Raw genomic sequence first — 16,260 nt, 5'->3', positions numbered from 1 at the left:
ATAACCAAGTTAATATCCAAATATTTACTAAACATTTTATTTTGCTCGATTCTTATCGAGTAGCTTTGTTTATCCAGTATTTCTCCTTGAACCGTTTATTTGCTTTGAGGATTTGCAAATTTTTAACAAGTCTTAAAAGTGATGCTTTTATCTCTAAATATATTTACATAACATTCTTACATCCACCAAAGTCATACACTACATCGTTATACATTATAAAAAATATGTTTGCCTCTATTTGTGTTAGTGCAAAAATATTTTTGGAAATGACCCGTTCACGTAGAAGATGCTCTATCCATACAAATTAGTATAGGGCTATCTCTGTTACGTAATCGCATGCCAAATGACAGAGACATAAATCTAACCTTTAACCATTTTGAGTTACTCGCAAAAAGTTTTTTTCTGTCATTTGTATGACATTACATAACAGAGAAAACCCTATATTAACTTCTTTCCGTGGATAGAATAAACATAGAAGTAGTAATCAGTAAAATTTGAAATCGTCTGTATTGACTGCGCATGCAACACCGATTTTGTCCACGGTGAAAGGTCCATCTGAAACAAAAACAACAATGACCTTTGATCACTGCACTAAATTTTTCCCGCGACTTCATCCATCGTTCATTGTTCGGCTTACATAAACACATAGTTGGATGTATAATAATACTTGCTGTACTTCGCATAAAGTTAAAAAAAGTGTTACTTTATTTATTTTATTTATTATTGGTAGTGTAGGTATTTTCTACACAAATTTTTTGGTTTCTTCGTCTGGTGCCTAGGTACGTGAATAAGTGAGGTGGTTCGACGCGTGAGCAAGCCACATACCTACAGCTGCTGTCCATGTGAAAAACATGGATTTTCCAAACTCAGAGTTCAATACCTTGCAGCATCAAGATTGAAGAATTGGAGTTCAATGATAAAGTCTATGCCCGATATTTTAAATATTATTTCACCAGGAACAGTTCCTGAATCCCTATGGTTTAGGAGTGCTGTACCCTGCATAATCAGGGTTGAAGAGTTAGGCCTAGTGAGTTTTGTCGTAAAGTGCTGTAGAGATTATTACCTATTGGGAACCATTGCGTTTTAGGTATTCCAGATTCAAGCCTCAAGGCGGCAATGGCGGCTCTCAGTGCAAAAGCTACGACGATGCCCATACATGTCGCCGGTTCACCAGTACCTAGATGACGAAAAATTTAATAACGGTTACTTTTTTACTCAGTTACGGCAAAGCTAAAAGGAAGGATTATGATTTTAGCACTCTATGTATGTATGTAAGTTTGTATCAGGTTCTGTGTGTTCCACCTGCACCGTACTTAGTGCCTAAATTACTGGGTTGATTTTGATGAATGAGGTGTCAATCAATTCGTTCGTTATTATAGTCCGGGTGACAGGCTACATGATGCATGTTACATCCAAAAAAGTGTCTACGGGGGGTCTCCAAATTTTTTTTGCTATTGTATTGAGTGGGACATAGAATGAAAGAGACAAAAAATCTGAGTTCAAAAATATAAATATACCGAGCGACAGAAAAACCAGGTATTTTACTATATCTATCGCTATCTATCGACAGTTGCGGGTAGTAGTCGAACTTTAGTGTATATTTATTATAGGCACATGCTCTACCACAATCATACCGGATGGAAAAGATATAAAAACATAAAGTAGATTAGAAAATACCTTTGGCTCCAAGAATGAGTTCGGTACTAAACGACCTTTTCCTGAAGTAAATTCGGAAGTCCTGGGGAATATCCCTGGCCTGAGGTACCCAGTAGTCCCAAGTTCGGTTGGTGAGCAATTCGCCGGTATCAGGATCGTAAACTAAATGTTCGTGCGTCCAATAACCAGTTCCCATGATGAAAGCGCCTTCAACCTAGAAAATGAAGATTCTTTAAAATCTTCTCACCCTTGGTAAACTTTACAATGCCAACTAAATCTGATAGCTCATGTTTCGTACCATTAGTTGGAAAACATAAACTTTTAGTAGTATGAATGAATGAATGAATTATACTTTTATTGTACACCACAAAATTAATACAGAGAAAATACATACAAAGTAAAACAAAATTATAAGCAGGTACAATATTTGGACTGGAAATATTAGCGACAATCAACATGTGAGGTTTGCAAAATTGTTTGCGATTCTGAGCATTCTGATTTCAGATTTTAAATTCAAAATGTGATTTAGGATCTCTGTAAGGCCAGCCTAAAATACTGATGATAATAAAAATAGAAATCAACTTACTTGACCGACGTCAATTTCAGGATTAACACTTCGACCAGTATCTTCCAGTAAATCTGCTCTTATAAACTGCCACTCTCCTGTGAGGCCATCAACTTCAACTTCAGCTAGAGCTATTCCATAAATATGATACATCTGAATGTCTTTCGCAGTAACTAAACTGTGAACTTGTAAATCAACCTCCAATTCATAAGCCTTTTTTATTAACTCTTCCCAAGTAGGATTGGTCAACTGAGTTCTAACTGGCTCTAATCTGCTAAGCAGTTCTTCACAACATCTTCGGACGCCAATACCAGCATTTTGGGACGTTAAACTACCCCCAGACGGAAAGCTGTTAGGTGATATAACAGTATCGTTAGGCTTTACTTGAATCTTCTCTATAGGTATCTTTAGGAAATACGCACATATTTGGGTAACTCTTGTATTAACACCTTGGCCCATTTCAACACCCGAATGTGTGATCACTACTGTACCATCATCATTATAAACGGACATGTTCACATCAAAATACTGGTATCCGAAAGGGGTCCATCGAAGAAAACTAGGTCTTAAACCACGTTTCTTCCATCTATTCTCTGAATTGAATTTTTCAACTGCAGCCTTCCTTTCGACGTATTGAGCATTATTTTTTATTGTCTCAGCCATCTCTCGTAAGTCATTGTGGTTCACTGTGTCTAAATTAGCAAGACGCACATCAAATGGGTCCAAGTTCAATTCGTAAGATATTCTTTCGAGTATTATTTCAGCCATTGCTATATGTTCCAAAGTACCTAAAAATTAAAAATCACTTTGAAAAATCAAGTATTTTTCAGTGTGAGAACCTTCTGGCTTAGGCCTTCAAAAGAGCTGAAGTGAGTGTGGATGATAATAAAATAATTACTCTATATCATCATTAAAACCTTTAATAAATTGTATACAAATAAACGTTGTGTGGGATGCCCTTGAGCACGATGGACCGACGATATAAAGAGGATGGTAGAAATTAGTTGGGTTATGAAGGTTGAGGACTAGGTGTGGTGGCGCTCATTATCAAAAACATTTATCTAACAATGAACGTTTACAGATGGATTAAAATTATAATGATAATGATAATGATGGCTGTGATGATGATGTTGATGAAACCGTATATAAGAACATACCAGGAGAACGGCACCAAGTGTTAGATGGTGTATCAGTTATTGCATTATAAGACTTGTAATTCCAAGTATCCTTGTCATAACAATTATTAAACACATCAACGGCCAACAGAAGCAGATTTTCATTGACCATGTAACCATTGTCACTGTATAATTCATAATTCACGTATTGAATCTCTCCCCTTTTGTTGACTCGAACCTGTCAAAATAGTAAAAATAAATTGAAATTTTGTTTCAAATTCCAATTCAATTGAATTTAATGAATTCGTTATTTTTTAATTAAAAAATTTAAGATCAAATAAAACCAGTTAACGACAAAGCATAAAAATATTCCGTATGCTCATTATGGCAAAATCTCTACCGTATTGGGCAGTTCATATAAACTCCACTGTACGGGTCTTCGATTCGACTGTACCTCTGTAATCTGTAATTGTCAATTTGAGTCGGCCAATAATGGCAGTGGCCTGTATCATATGACACAGTACAAACCAATCATGAGTCTGTACCGATTTACACTAACATAATTGGTTGAAGTTTAACACACGTGAGTTTGTGGTCTCTATTTTCAAATAACAATTATTACAAATGCACTTTTCTAGACTTTGTCGTTTAACTGTAAAAGATGTAGTTAAATTTTTCTCTTTAGGTTCAATACCTCAAAGTTTGTAGAGCATGGTAATCTTTTTCCTACAGCCCTCATGTTGTTGGTAAGGGATTGTATAAATCGACAAGGACGATTCAGTTTGTATGTAACTAAGCTACAAGCTATAGACACTTGAGTAACACGGGACAATTTGTAGCCATAACCGCCGCCCAGACGACGAACAGAGACGTCAACACTATCACAAAAAAAAACATATAGCTGTATCATTAAAATAAAAACAATTTCGGTATAATATTCGGAGACCTCGATTCAAAAGTACCTACTTTGTAAAAGTTTTATGCATCAAAAGGTTTTTGTTTCTATTTTTATTGCAATACTTAAACTTATTACGTAGATTTTTCTGTACAACGTAAGAAAGCGATAAGCAATTAAATTAAACTAAGCGTTTATAAAATTATTATGATGAAATACCTGCTTTGATTTAATTTTAGTACTCTTTGAGCCATTGTATGTACTGCATCCAGCCATTGAGTTGCAGAATGAATTCGTAAGCCTTCTTCTATAGGATGTGTTACACATACTAATGTTTCCATGGTAAAGTGATATTGTGCATAAATTGTATTGTCACCTTTTATCACGTTCGTTACTTCGGTGCCCGTTCTTTTGGCCACTTGAGTGTTAAATAAAGTAACTTTAGAAGGATCATTTTTTGATACTTTGATATCAATAACGGGCTTCCTTACATTACTGTAAGTCACGTGAACCAAAGTAGCAGCTTTTTCGGCAATTTTTTGAGATTCAGCTACGATAATACCCAGAGGTTGATTAAAATATTTGACTTCTCCGTTGCATAGCAATTCCTCATTAGTCGTGTTAAATAAATTTATAGCAGGCGTGTAGCTATTTGCGCCAGGTATATCAGATGCCGAGTAGAATGCAATCACTCCATGTTCTTTCTACAAAGAAAAAATCGAGATTTGCATATACTTGTATATATTTGATTTATTAGATTTTTATTTATGTTACGTTAGAAAATAATCTCACCAAAGCTTTGCTGGGATCGATTTTATCTATAGTGCCTAAAGGTACTGTAGTTAAAACGAATGCTGCAAAGACTTCTCTTGGAAGAGTTGGTAAATCATCTGTGTATGTAGATTCTCCAGCACATTGAATCTAAAATTAATAGGCAGCTTTATTGGTGGTTCGTTACTTATTTTCATTTCATATAAAATCTACTTTAGATTTTTACATACTAGCTACTCCAAAAAATTATTTAAGAACTAGTAATGATATAATTTATCTCTCAAAAAGTAAAGTTCTCAAATAAACTAAATAATTAAATCATTATCATCGTCATCATTATAGACCGATAGACGTCCACAGCTGGACACATTATGTCTCTTGTACTTATTGTCTCTGCTACTTCAGAAACGTTTAAACGTTCCTTCGAATTCACAGAAGTTTTTACGAGTCTATTTCCACGATCAGCTGTTTGCAGGGTTGTGGGATTGTAGTTTTAAACAAATTCTTTCGAAAATAAATCTAGGTACATCAACACATATGTCCTAACCTCAGCTTACCGAGAGGTTAAGGCCGTTACCTAACACCCATGTATATTATACGTTGCTACTTACTAAAGCTTCAAGCTTAGGTATAGGTTTATTCAGCGGCCATAACGTAGGATTGGTGTCGAATATTTGTCGTCCCTCTGACACCGGCCTCGTCTCGTTCAATTTGATGGCTCCAGATGCCATTCTAGCATTGAGCACATTTGATGGGATCAATGAAAGCAGACCCTGAAATAATTTTCATATAATAGTTATTTTTATATTCAGATACAAGTTCGCCCTTGACTGCAATCTCACGGTGGTAACTTGGTAAGTGATTATACAGTCTAAGATGGAAGCGGGCTAACCTGGAAGAGGCATGGCAGTTTTCATTAAACACTTATCATCACTTAACACCAGGCATCATTGCAGTCAAGGCCCCAAGGGCTTACTTGTATCTTAGGGGTATCTAAATAAAAAAAATAAAAAAAATGAAGATGGGTCGTCATGATTGAAATTTGGTCAAGAAGACAATGTACCTACCTATTTATACCTACCTTGTAAAACAATCCTAATGCAACTTTTCGTCTGTACTCCACAGGTGGCTCTGGTAGACATTCTGTCACCACTAACTCGTTTTTCAGTATTTTTATAGCTCCTTGTAATGTTTCATTCCCGAACAAGACTCTGCCGAGCAAATATCTTTCAGTTCTCGTTGCTCGAATGAACGTTGGAGAAAGACCTCCATAGACGATTCTGGAGCCAATGACCCTGTGTGCTGCATCGAGCCTGTATATGAATCCTGCATGTATTAAGGCATGAGCGTTTTGAGCCCGAGGCATTATCTGTAATTAGAAATGAATTTTGCACTATATTAAAAAAAATCGGTTAAGTGCGAGTCGATCTCGCACACGAAGGGTTCCGTGACATGCTACATGAAATAGCAGATTTTAATTTTTGTCATTTTAATGGTGGACATTTTGAAATTTTCATCACTATGCTTATACTATATTGTTATAGCGGCAATAGATATTTATATTCTGTAAAAAATTCAACTCTCCAGGTGTTCCAGTTCGTGAGATACAGCCCGCTGACAGACAGATTGATGGACGGATGGACAGCGGAGGATTGTCCCGTTGGCATCGTTCGGGTACGAACCCTAACAAGTGGACCCGTTTCGACTTCGCACGGGGAGCCTACTTATTTTATAAATAAATAGCGGTATAATATGAATGTATTTTCCTTCCGCGTGAGTTCTGAATCACAATAATACACGTGTATGCATTGAGATTTTTTTAGCAAAATAAAACCAATTACCTTACATTTATTCTCTATAATAAATGAAAATGGATTGTAATTTATAAAATGTTATCTATTAAATATATATGAGAGTCAATTATTTACTAAGCTATAATAGTATTTATATTATTCATGATTATGAAACACTTGCTAATGCCCGCGACTTCGTTCCTGTAGGTAAAGGTTTTTGAAAATCCCGACATACACATACAAACTTTATGTACCTATTTTAGTATACAAATATTAGTATTAGTATTTACTATGTTTTAGTATGAGTTTTTGACACGCCTTATCTAGCGTACTTTAAAATAATATTTATATAATGTTAGTAGATATATAATTGAGTAACTAATGACTTAATCAATTTGCCCAGTAGCATCGATTGTTGAGTTATTAAATTTCATAGATATAGACCGATCGAATCGTTGTACAATAATACACCAATTAATTTATCAATAGCCAATAATTAGTAATTACCTTGTAAGTAACAATTTTGTGGTCATTAGTAAGCGGTGGCAATAAAATGTTCATTATTATTTTGGCCGTCATATCCTCGCGAAGGAAATCTTGCATGCTCAGATATTTAATCCTTCCCGGAGCAACCACTGGAATAATTTGGAATCATTACTCAATAGGGTCTTTTACTGCAGTAATAAAATGAAATTATGACGTTTTGTATAGCGGTAGTTTATGGGGCTGGAATTTATTAGAGAATAATTAAATGAAATTCCCATGATTTTCATTTATTTGTTTTATTTTTATTCGTTTTTAACATTATTATGTACGGAAGGCGATCTGACTGACGTCACAAAGTGTTAACGACAAATATTTTTCAATTTTTAGGAGAACCCTTATAGGATCACTTTGTTGTCTGTCTGTCTGTCTATCTGTCCGTTGTGTCTGTCAAGAAACCTACCCGTTTTTAATATTTTTCTTTTTAACATTTCAACTTTTTCAAGTATAAGTACATCGAACAACAGGTAAACCCGAAATTAATAAATTATTGATGAATATGAAATTGCACCAATTGCCTTATTTTTTTTTGAGGCTACGAATTATAAAATTAGCAATTAAATTATTGCCTAGTTTCTAATGAAGCGGTTTCACCGGATATAATTAGTAGGTACTTATACTTAGTACTGCCCGCGACTTCGTGGGCAGTTAGTAAGTTAATACTAGTAATTAAATTAAGTAAATACTATGGGAACTTTTTGATTTTCTGGGATAAAAGTAGACACACAAAAATTCAAAAAAAATTGTTTTGAGGTATATATCGTGTTTCCTCCGATTAAAATTTTTAAAATATATTTAATATCCAGAAATCGTCCAGTTACACTTTTATTGCAAGTATAGATAAAGATTTATACTGTGTTAAAAACAGCATCCCTACATAGTTCAAGAGTTTTATTTTTAAGGGTTTATTAATTCGTCATCATCATTATCTGAAAATGAGAAGGGGCTAGGGACCATAGACCACCACCCTGGCCAATTGCTGGTCCTTAACTAATAACTACTCACTTATGGTTAATTCAGCACCCACAGTTTCCAGTAGGAGAAAAATATCCGATTTAAATTCATGATGTCGATTCTTCAACATCAAATTACCAGCTATAGTTCCTAGCTGAAAAAATGGAAAAATATGTAAAGTTTTAAAAAAAAATCAAAAAATGTATGAATGAAATAAAAATGTATCTTTATTTTAACCCAAATCACATAAAGAAATATATAACAAAATAAATTTGTCTACAATAGGCAGCCATATCGCTGAAATAGTGATTGATCACTTCCTGGCAACCTTAGGGTAGAGGATATAATAAAACTTAAAGAAAACGCAAGGAGTGAACTAATTAAATTAAATAAATCACATATGTATATATATGTTATGTTACAATATAACCTAAATACATTCAAAGGAAGAGTGAATAGGCATCTTTTAGGCAAGCGCGCTCCAACTTATACCTCATCATTGCTTTTTTGAGCATAATTATCGTCAAGTGCAAGCCTATCACGCTATAAAAAACCAAAGACACCAAAAGGGGAACCCATATCTTCACAGTTTTTCTACTCAGAAAATGAACTTACATTTCTAATTGCTACATGTGCAACAAGATTTAAATGGTCATTGAGTACATTGAGATAACCAAAATTCGCGGTCTTTCCTACTGTTTCAAATATATTAATAAGTTCTGTAAGAGTGTGACCAGCACCAATCACTAAATTTTGATCCATATAGTAGGTTTTCAATTCCGATATACCGCTGATGTCTATGAGCAATTGTGGATACTCTAATATTGGATATACACCTGAAAGAAAATATAAATCATCTAAATGTACACCTAATTCACCATAATCAAATCTCGAATGCTTAGTTAAAATTGTCTTAAAGGTTACTTAGTTCTGAAACGACAACAATTAATGAATACCTACCAGAAATTCAAAAAAAAAATCAAAATTCAAAAGACGATTTTAGTACAAAAATGAATTTAAGTGTACTGGCACTTAGGAACCTTTTTATTTCTGGTATTTAATTGTTCTCAATTAACAATGCCTTATATTAGCTTCACGATCCATACCTACTTTTTATCAATATTTTATTGATAAATATGGATGGATTTCCTATTCTCAACTTTCTATTCACTTTTACCCGCAGGGGATTCCTTCGGGTAAAAGTTACGTGCATTATATTTCTTCTATCCTGACTATAATTTTGTATTTACCTTTCCCTGTATTACCAGAAACAAGCATATACGACTGAGTTCGTCTCGCTTGCCATATGGCAAAAATGTCAGGCAACGTATAAACTCTGTACCAATCTCTCTTATCACGCAATGGTATATGTATGACTTCATTCCTAGACACCATGCACCAGTCTGATTCATCGCAATCGCTTTTAGAGCAAACTTCTCCTGATTTTTCACATATTTTTAAATCCTCAATGTCTGGTATGTCTAGTGGGTTGGGAGCATCTGAGGAGAATTTCTTAAAGGCTTCTAAAATTGGTCTATACCCGGTACATCTACAGACATTGCTGGACATAGATTTCTCTGTTTCTTGCATTGTAAGCTTTTTCGATTTCATGAGACTGGAAATTAATAGGTCAAAGTTTATTATTCTTAACTTTTTTTTCAGATCATTAGTTTATTTTTTCATTTTCAACTCATTTTTCAGCTAAGTTTATCAAAGTTTATAATATTATAAGATTTTTAAATAAAACTTTGAATTGTTTTAACATATTGACGGTCTCATTAAAAACTAAATGAAAAAAATGAATAATGATTTATTGTATTTTAAAAATTAACTTAAGGCCATCCTCACGATTAAAATTCTGATGTTTGCAGACAGCTTGTGAAGCTCCAGCTAAAATAACAAGAAATCGGTTTGTTCGATACTGCCCATGACAACTTGAACTTCATCTTTCGCAATACTGCAATCTCGTCGTGACCACGGCTGATGCAACTGGGTCAAAATATCGATAATTCAAAATCATACCTATTATTAATCATGTACCTACCCGTTATTTACGTTAAAATATGTGGTTAAACCACTAAATAAACCTAAAATCATTAGTTTCACGGGATTGAAAAAAAAAAACCTAAATCCACGAGGGCATCACGAGGAGTCACGAACATCAGCTAGTCATCACTATTTATCAACCCATCGCGGGTCACTACTGAGCACGGGTCTATTCTCAGAATGAGAAGGATTTTGGCCATACTCCACCACGCTGGCCAAGTGCAAAAGGTAGACTCACTCGGCTAGTCTCATACCTGTACATATTCATGATCATCCCCGGGGAGCAATATCCACACTGTGACCCGTTTGTCTCTGCGAGGGTTTTCTGCAGAGGATGATATCCGTCCAAACGATTCCCAACTTTCTCTATAGTCTCGATATCCCAGTCCTGGCATGATGTTACTGAGACCATGCACTGAAAATAAAGTTACAAATAAATAAACATGTATTTATGAGCACATAGCTTGGAAATTAAGACTTCAGCTTCCTGTTCGAGAGGTCGGGGGTTTGACCCCCGGCACGCACCTCTACCTTTTCGGAGTTATTGAAGGAAAACATCGTGTGGAACATTGATTTAGAATTAGGTGTGAAAACCTGCATGCCTGAGAGTTCTCCATCATATTCTCAAATGTGTTTGAACTCTCCCAATCTTGTCCAGCGTAGTAAACAAGTCCGTTACCGTTTACGACTTTTTATCATTCGGGTACAGAGAAAGCTTGCATCGTGTAGGCTAGTTTTGTCCAGGCTACTTTATATCAGAAAATACAAGAGTTCCCATGGGATTTTCATAAACCGAAATCCACGCAGACAGTCTCGAGCATCATTTCATCATAATCATGATGAACAACTCATCGTCGGCCCACTACTAAGCACAGGTCTCCTCTCACATTGAAAAAGGTTTGAACCACAGTCCACCACGCTGCACTGGCCAAGTGCGGATTGGCAGACTTCTCATACAACTTTGAGAACATTAAGGGATTACTCTCAGACATGCAGGTTGGCTCGGGATGTTTTCCTTCACCGGTAAAGCAAGTGACATTTCCGAAAAGTTAGAGATGCGTGCCTGGAATCGCAACCCAACCTCCCGAATAGGAAGTGAACGTCTTAATCACTATGACTAGGCAATCACGACTTTTAGTAATGAATAAATTTTATTCATAGTGATATTTAATAATACATACAGAATTGACACCTTGTGGAGCCTCTCCGTGGCTTTTTGTGGCGCTGACGATGCAAGCTCCGCAGCCACCTTCTAAGCACATATACTTGGTCCCATGGAGCCCCAAATCCCTTCGAAGGTACTCCAGCAAAGTAGTGGTGGAACTGACATCAGATCCCACTAGAAAGAAACATAGAATAAAGGTTCTATAGAAAGAAAAAACCCAAAAAGTGGTCAATTCTCTTTTTCTTGAAGTCGGTTAAAAATAAACGAGATAATACTAATTCAAATAGTTTTATTGAAGCCTTGGTGAAAATCCCATCTACCTTACTCTCGTACCCAATAGTAGTTAAACATCAACTTCATCATAATCATCAATTTGTAGTGAGTTAGCATAAAAGCACTCTGAATCCTGCTTATATAATATGCTCCTCGCCGGGCCACTATTGAGCACGGGTGTGTAGGGTCACCCAGAATGAGTAAGGTCTTGGCTATAGTCCACCACGCTGTCTGTGCGAATTGGCAGACTTCAAACACCCTCGAGAACATTATGGAGAACTCTCGGGCATGCAGATTTCCTCTCGATGTTTTCCTTCACCGATAGAGCAAGTGATATTTAATTAGGTTCTTAAAAAGCAAATAACTCAGAAAAATCAAAGGCCGGAATCGAACCCAGAATCGTGAAAAGGCAGCAGACAGACAAACAAACAGACAGACATACAGATACACTTTCGCATTTATAATATTAGTATGGATAAGTACCTATAATGAAGAACTATGCTCGTGCGTTTTAATTTTGAAGAAAAATTGCCTCAGTGTACACCTACTAGCGTCTACAACCTAAAAACCTAAACCTGACAAACCTGCAAACGTAATAACAAGTAGCAACGTAATAAAAAGTAGCATAAAAATTATTATCACTTTTTTAGTGCCAAAAAAAATTTGAACGACACTTTAAAAAGTTACAATTTACTTTTTCTGTAATTCTTCTGAATGAAAGACCGGCTTAGTTATTGATAGAAAGTCTGCATATCTCAAACTATTTTCATTTTTAGGGTTCCGTACCTCAAAAGGAAAACCGCAACCCTTATAGGATTACTTTGTTGTCTGTCTGTCTGTCCGTCCGTCCGTCCGTCCGTCGTGTCTGTCAAGAAAATCTATAGGGTACTTCCCGTTGACCTAGAACCATGAAATTTGGCAGGTAGGTAGGTCTTATAGCACAAGTGCAGGAAAAAATCTGAAAACCGCGAATTTGTTAAAAAGTAAGATTAGTTATACCAAGTGGGGTATCATATGAAAGGGCTTTGGCACCTGTACATTCTAAAACAGATTTTTATTTATTTTTATGTATTTATTGATTTATCGTGCAAAATGTTGGACAAAATACCCGAGTTCGGAACCCTCAGTGTGCGAGTCCGACTCGCACTTGGCTGTTTTTTTTAAATTTAAATCCAATTTTGTTTTTTTGTTAAACAAAAGTAACAATCGGTTACGTAGTTAATTGGCTCTCTCCATATTATTAATTTCCGAATTTCTGATTTTTTACTGTATACTAGGAGCTGAGGACCAATCTACAGTTATTGTAAATTACACGAGGAACCATATTTTTGTATAGGTAATTATAACTTAAAATTTAAAAAAACCCTCGACGCAAAAACCTCTATAAGAAAACCAGAAAAGAGCTCATAACTCTCACTCTCGATCAAGCCACCTTTCAAACAAAAACAAAAACTGAATTAAAATCGGTTCATTCGTTTAGGGAGCTACGATGGCACAGACAGATACACAGATACACACGTCAAACTTATAACTGTTGGATCGGGGGTTAATCAAAATTTAATCCAAATGCAACCACCGGTAATCCAAAATAATATAAAAAGGCTTCTTGCTTATAGGAAAACCACGATTTAACCGATTTAACTGAATTTCACCACGAACATAACAAAATAGATTTGAATGTAGTGTTATACACACTATTGATATAATTTTTCCATAAAAATACGATTAATAACAATTCAGCTGTATCCATTACAAGAAACTCATTATATTCTCCACCTATTTTACGTAATGATTATGGATAAAAACCGGTCCAGCCAGTACAAGGACTCGCACTCGTAGGGTTCCGTACCATGGCTCAAGAAATAACACTTTTTGATCTCACACGTGGCCTGACCACACTCGTGGCCTCGTGCAAGCTAATAACGGACGACACCATCTGTCTAAGGCAATTACTGATTCCCATATTTATGCCGCTTATGGGATGGGATTAATTAGTTAAGTATATTATCTACGAAACCCTCCCTTCGACCTCCCTGGTGCAGTGGTAAGCGCTTTAAATAAGCGCGTTTAATGATAATAACTGCCATACCCCTTCCATGTTAGCTCGCTTCCATCTTAGACGACATCATCACTTACCACCAGGTGAGATTGCAGTTAAGAGCTAATTTGTATCTGAATTTTAAAAAAGATATCAGTAACTCTCGCATTTGACCTAATTGGAAAACCATTCTCAATTAATAAAGCACGGATCTACATTTTATTGAAATAGTCTCAACTTGAACATTATTGTATTGATCACCATCTATGTGTGATTTACTAAGCATTTGTTCGTGAACACATTTTATTTTGTGATGTAAGTTCCAGTTTTCGGATTTTTTCCTTTACTTGTCCATTGACATTGCTACCTGCCAAATATCATGATTCTAGGTCATCAAGAAGTACCTACCTACTCTTTAGGTTTTGACTTTTGATTCCCTATTCTTGAAAACACGACAGACCGACAAATAAGTGATCCTGTAAGGGTTCCTTTTTTTCTTCCTGAGGTACGGAACCCTAAAAATAGTATTAATTGAGTAGTTAGGTACACGGGAGTCACAGATCGGTCTTCTAATAGTCCCATCAAACGTACAATATGGCACGCGAGTCAAAGTGGTCTGTTTGTCTGTCCCATAAACGTTCCTATTCATATAGGTGCTATTAATTTGATTGTGTTCTTGTAAATTGTACCACAGTCATACCACATGTAGTTATCCTACTTTGAAAATTTAAAATACTAATTATTTATTATTTTTTCATTTAAATTTTTTTGTGATGTAACCCCAAATTCGCAGTTTTCGGATTTATTCCTTTACTTGTGCTATTTAGACCTACAGACGGACAGACAGACAGACAACAAAATGATCCTATAAGGGTTCCGTCTTTCCTTTGACTTACGGAACCCTAAAAAGATTTTTTAGGGTTCCGTACCTCAAAAGGAGCCCTCATAGGATCAATTCGTTGTCTTTCTATCTGTCTTTCTCTCCGTCTCTGTCGTGTCTGCAAGAAAACCTATAGGGAAGTTGGACTTCCCGTTGATCTAGAATCATGAAATACGACAGGTAGCTAAGGCTTATAGCACAAATAAAGAGAAAAATTCGAAAACCGTGAATTTGTGATTACGTCACAAAAAAAAATGTGTTTATGAACAAATAATAATTAGTATTTTCAATTTTCAAAGTAAGATAACTATATCAAGTGGGGTATCATAATATGAAAGAGCTTTACCTGTACATTCTTAAACAGATTTTTATTAATTTTTATATATTTTTTTTAATTTACCTACCGTGCAAAATATCGAAAAAATACCCGAGTTCGGAACCGAGTCTGACTACCACTTGGCCGGCTTTTGTTAAATCATAATTTGTATTCACATACCTGAGTGTGTGATGCCATTGACTCGAAAAGTAACTTTGTTCATGACCGCAGCGTATAAGCGTGTAACACTCACTGCAGCGGTTACTTTAAAAATTACTCTGAAATTACTACAAAAAAAGTAGATTAGGATCTTAACTACGAAATGCGCGGGACTTCGCTTATCACAGTTTTAATGTAATAGCACTAATAGCGGACTGTTATTTACCTATGCTTTTAATTAACAGAATTGTTGTGAATTCTAGATGTAGCTATGATAGCCTAGTGGTTAATACGTCTACTAGGCAGAAGATCGGAGGTTCGATATCACAAACCTCTAGCTTTTCGGAGTTGTGTGCGTTTTAATCAATAAATTAATATCACTTGCTTTGACGGTGAAGGAAAACATTATGAGTAAACCTGCATGCTTGAGGGTTCTCCTTAATGTTTTCAAAGGTGTGTGAAGTCTGCCAATCCGCACTTGGCCAGCGTGGCAGACTGTGGCCTGAACTCTCCTCATCCCGAGAGGTGACCTGTCAGTAGTCGGCCAGCGATCGATTGTCAGTGACGATGGGACAATCACACTACTAGTCACACTAATATTATAAAGGCGAAAGTTTGTATGTGTGTGTGTGTGTGTGTGTGTGTGTGTGTGTGTATGTTTGTTACTTCTTCACGCAAAAACTACTGGACGGATTTGGCTGAAATTTGGAATAGAGATAGATAATATCCTGGATTAGCACATAGGCTACTTTTTATCCCGGAAAATCAAAGAGTTCCCACGGGATTTCAAAAAACCTAAATCCACGCAGACGAAGTCGCGGGCGTCAGCTAGTAGTATTATAAAGGCGAAAGTTTGTATGTGTGTGTGTGTGTGTGTGTGTGTGTGTATGTTTGTTACTCCTTCACGCAAAAACTACTGAACGGATTTGGCTGAAATTTAGAATGGAGACAGATAATATCCTGGATTAGCACATAGGCTACTTTTTATCCCGGAAAATCAAAGAGTTCCCACGGGATTTCAAAAAACCTAAATCCACGCGGGCGAAGTCGCGGGCATCGGCTAGTACTTAATAAATAACAACTGCTTAGGT

At 35.9% G+C, this 16,260-nt stretch overlaps 1 protein-coding gene across 1 annotated transcript; it reads right to left on the bottom strand.

Annotated features, from left to right (window-relative positions):
* Positions 1 to 23: 23 nt before the first annotated feature.
* On the bottom strand, positions 24 to 15,250 carry LOC123873116 (xanthine dehydrogenase 1-like). The gene is made up of 17 exons (XM_045917825.1): positions 15,191 to 15,250; positions 11,520 to 11,677; positions 10,593 to 10,753; positions 9,543 to 9,907; positions 8,908 to 9,128; positions 8,344 to 8,446; positions 7,303 to 7,430; positions 6,084 to 6,371; positions 5,614 to 5,775; positions 5,024 to 5,152; positions 4,451 to 4,935; positions 4,031 to 4,214; positions 3,379 to 3,574; positions 2,243 to 3,009; positions 1,678 to 1,870; positions 1,064 to 1,177; positions 24 to 555 (listed from the first exon to the last, which is right to left on the bottom strand). The coding sequence occupies exons 1-17, from the start codon at positions 15,231 to 15,233 to the stop codon at positions 485 to 487; spliced, it is 3,768 nt and encodes a 1,255-aa protein (XP_045773781.1). The 5' UTR covers positions 15,234 to 15,250; the 3' UTR covers positions 24 to 484.
* Between the last annotated feature and the right edge of the window lie 1,010 nt (positions 15,251 to 16,260).

This window comes from Maniola jurtina, chromosome 16, assembly GCF_905333055.1.
Source record: "Maniola jurtina chromosome 16, ilManJurt1.1, whole genome shotgun sequence".
Lineage (NCBI taxonomy): Eukaryota > Metazoa > Arthropoda > Insecta > Lepidoptera > Nymphalidae > Maniola > Maniola jurtina.
This window is presented reverse-complemented; position numbering and strand designations above follow the sequence as displayed.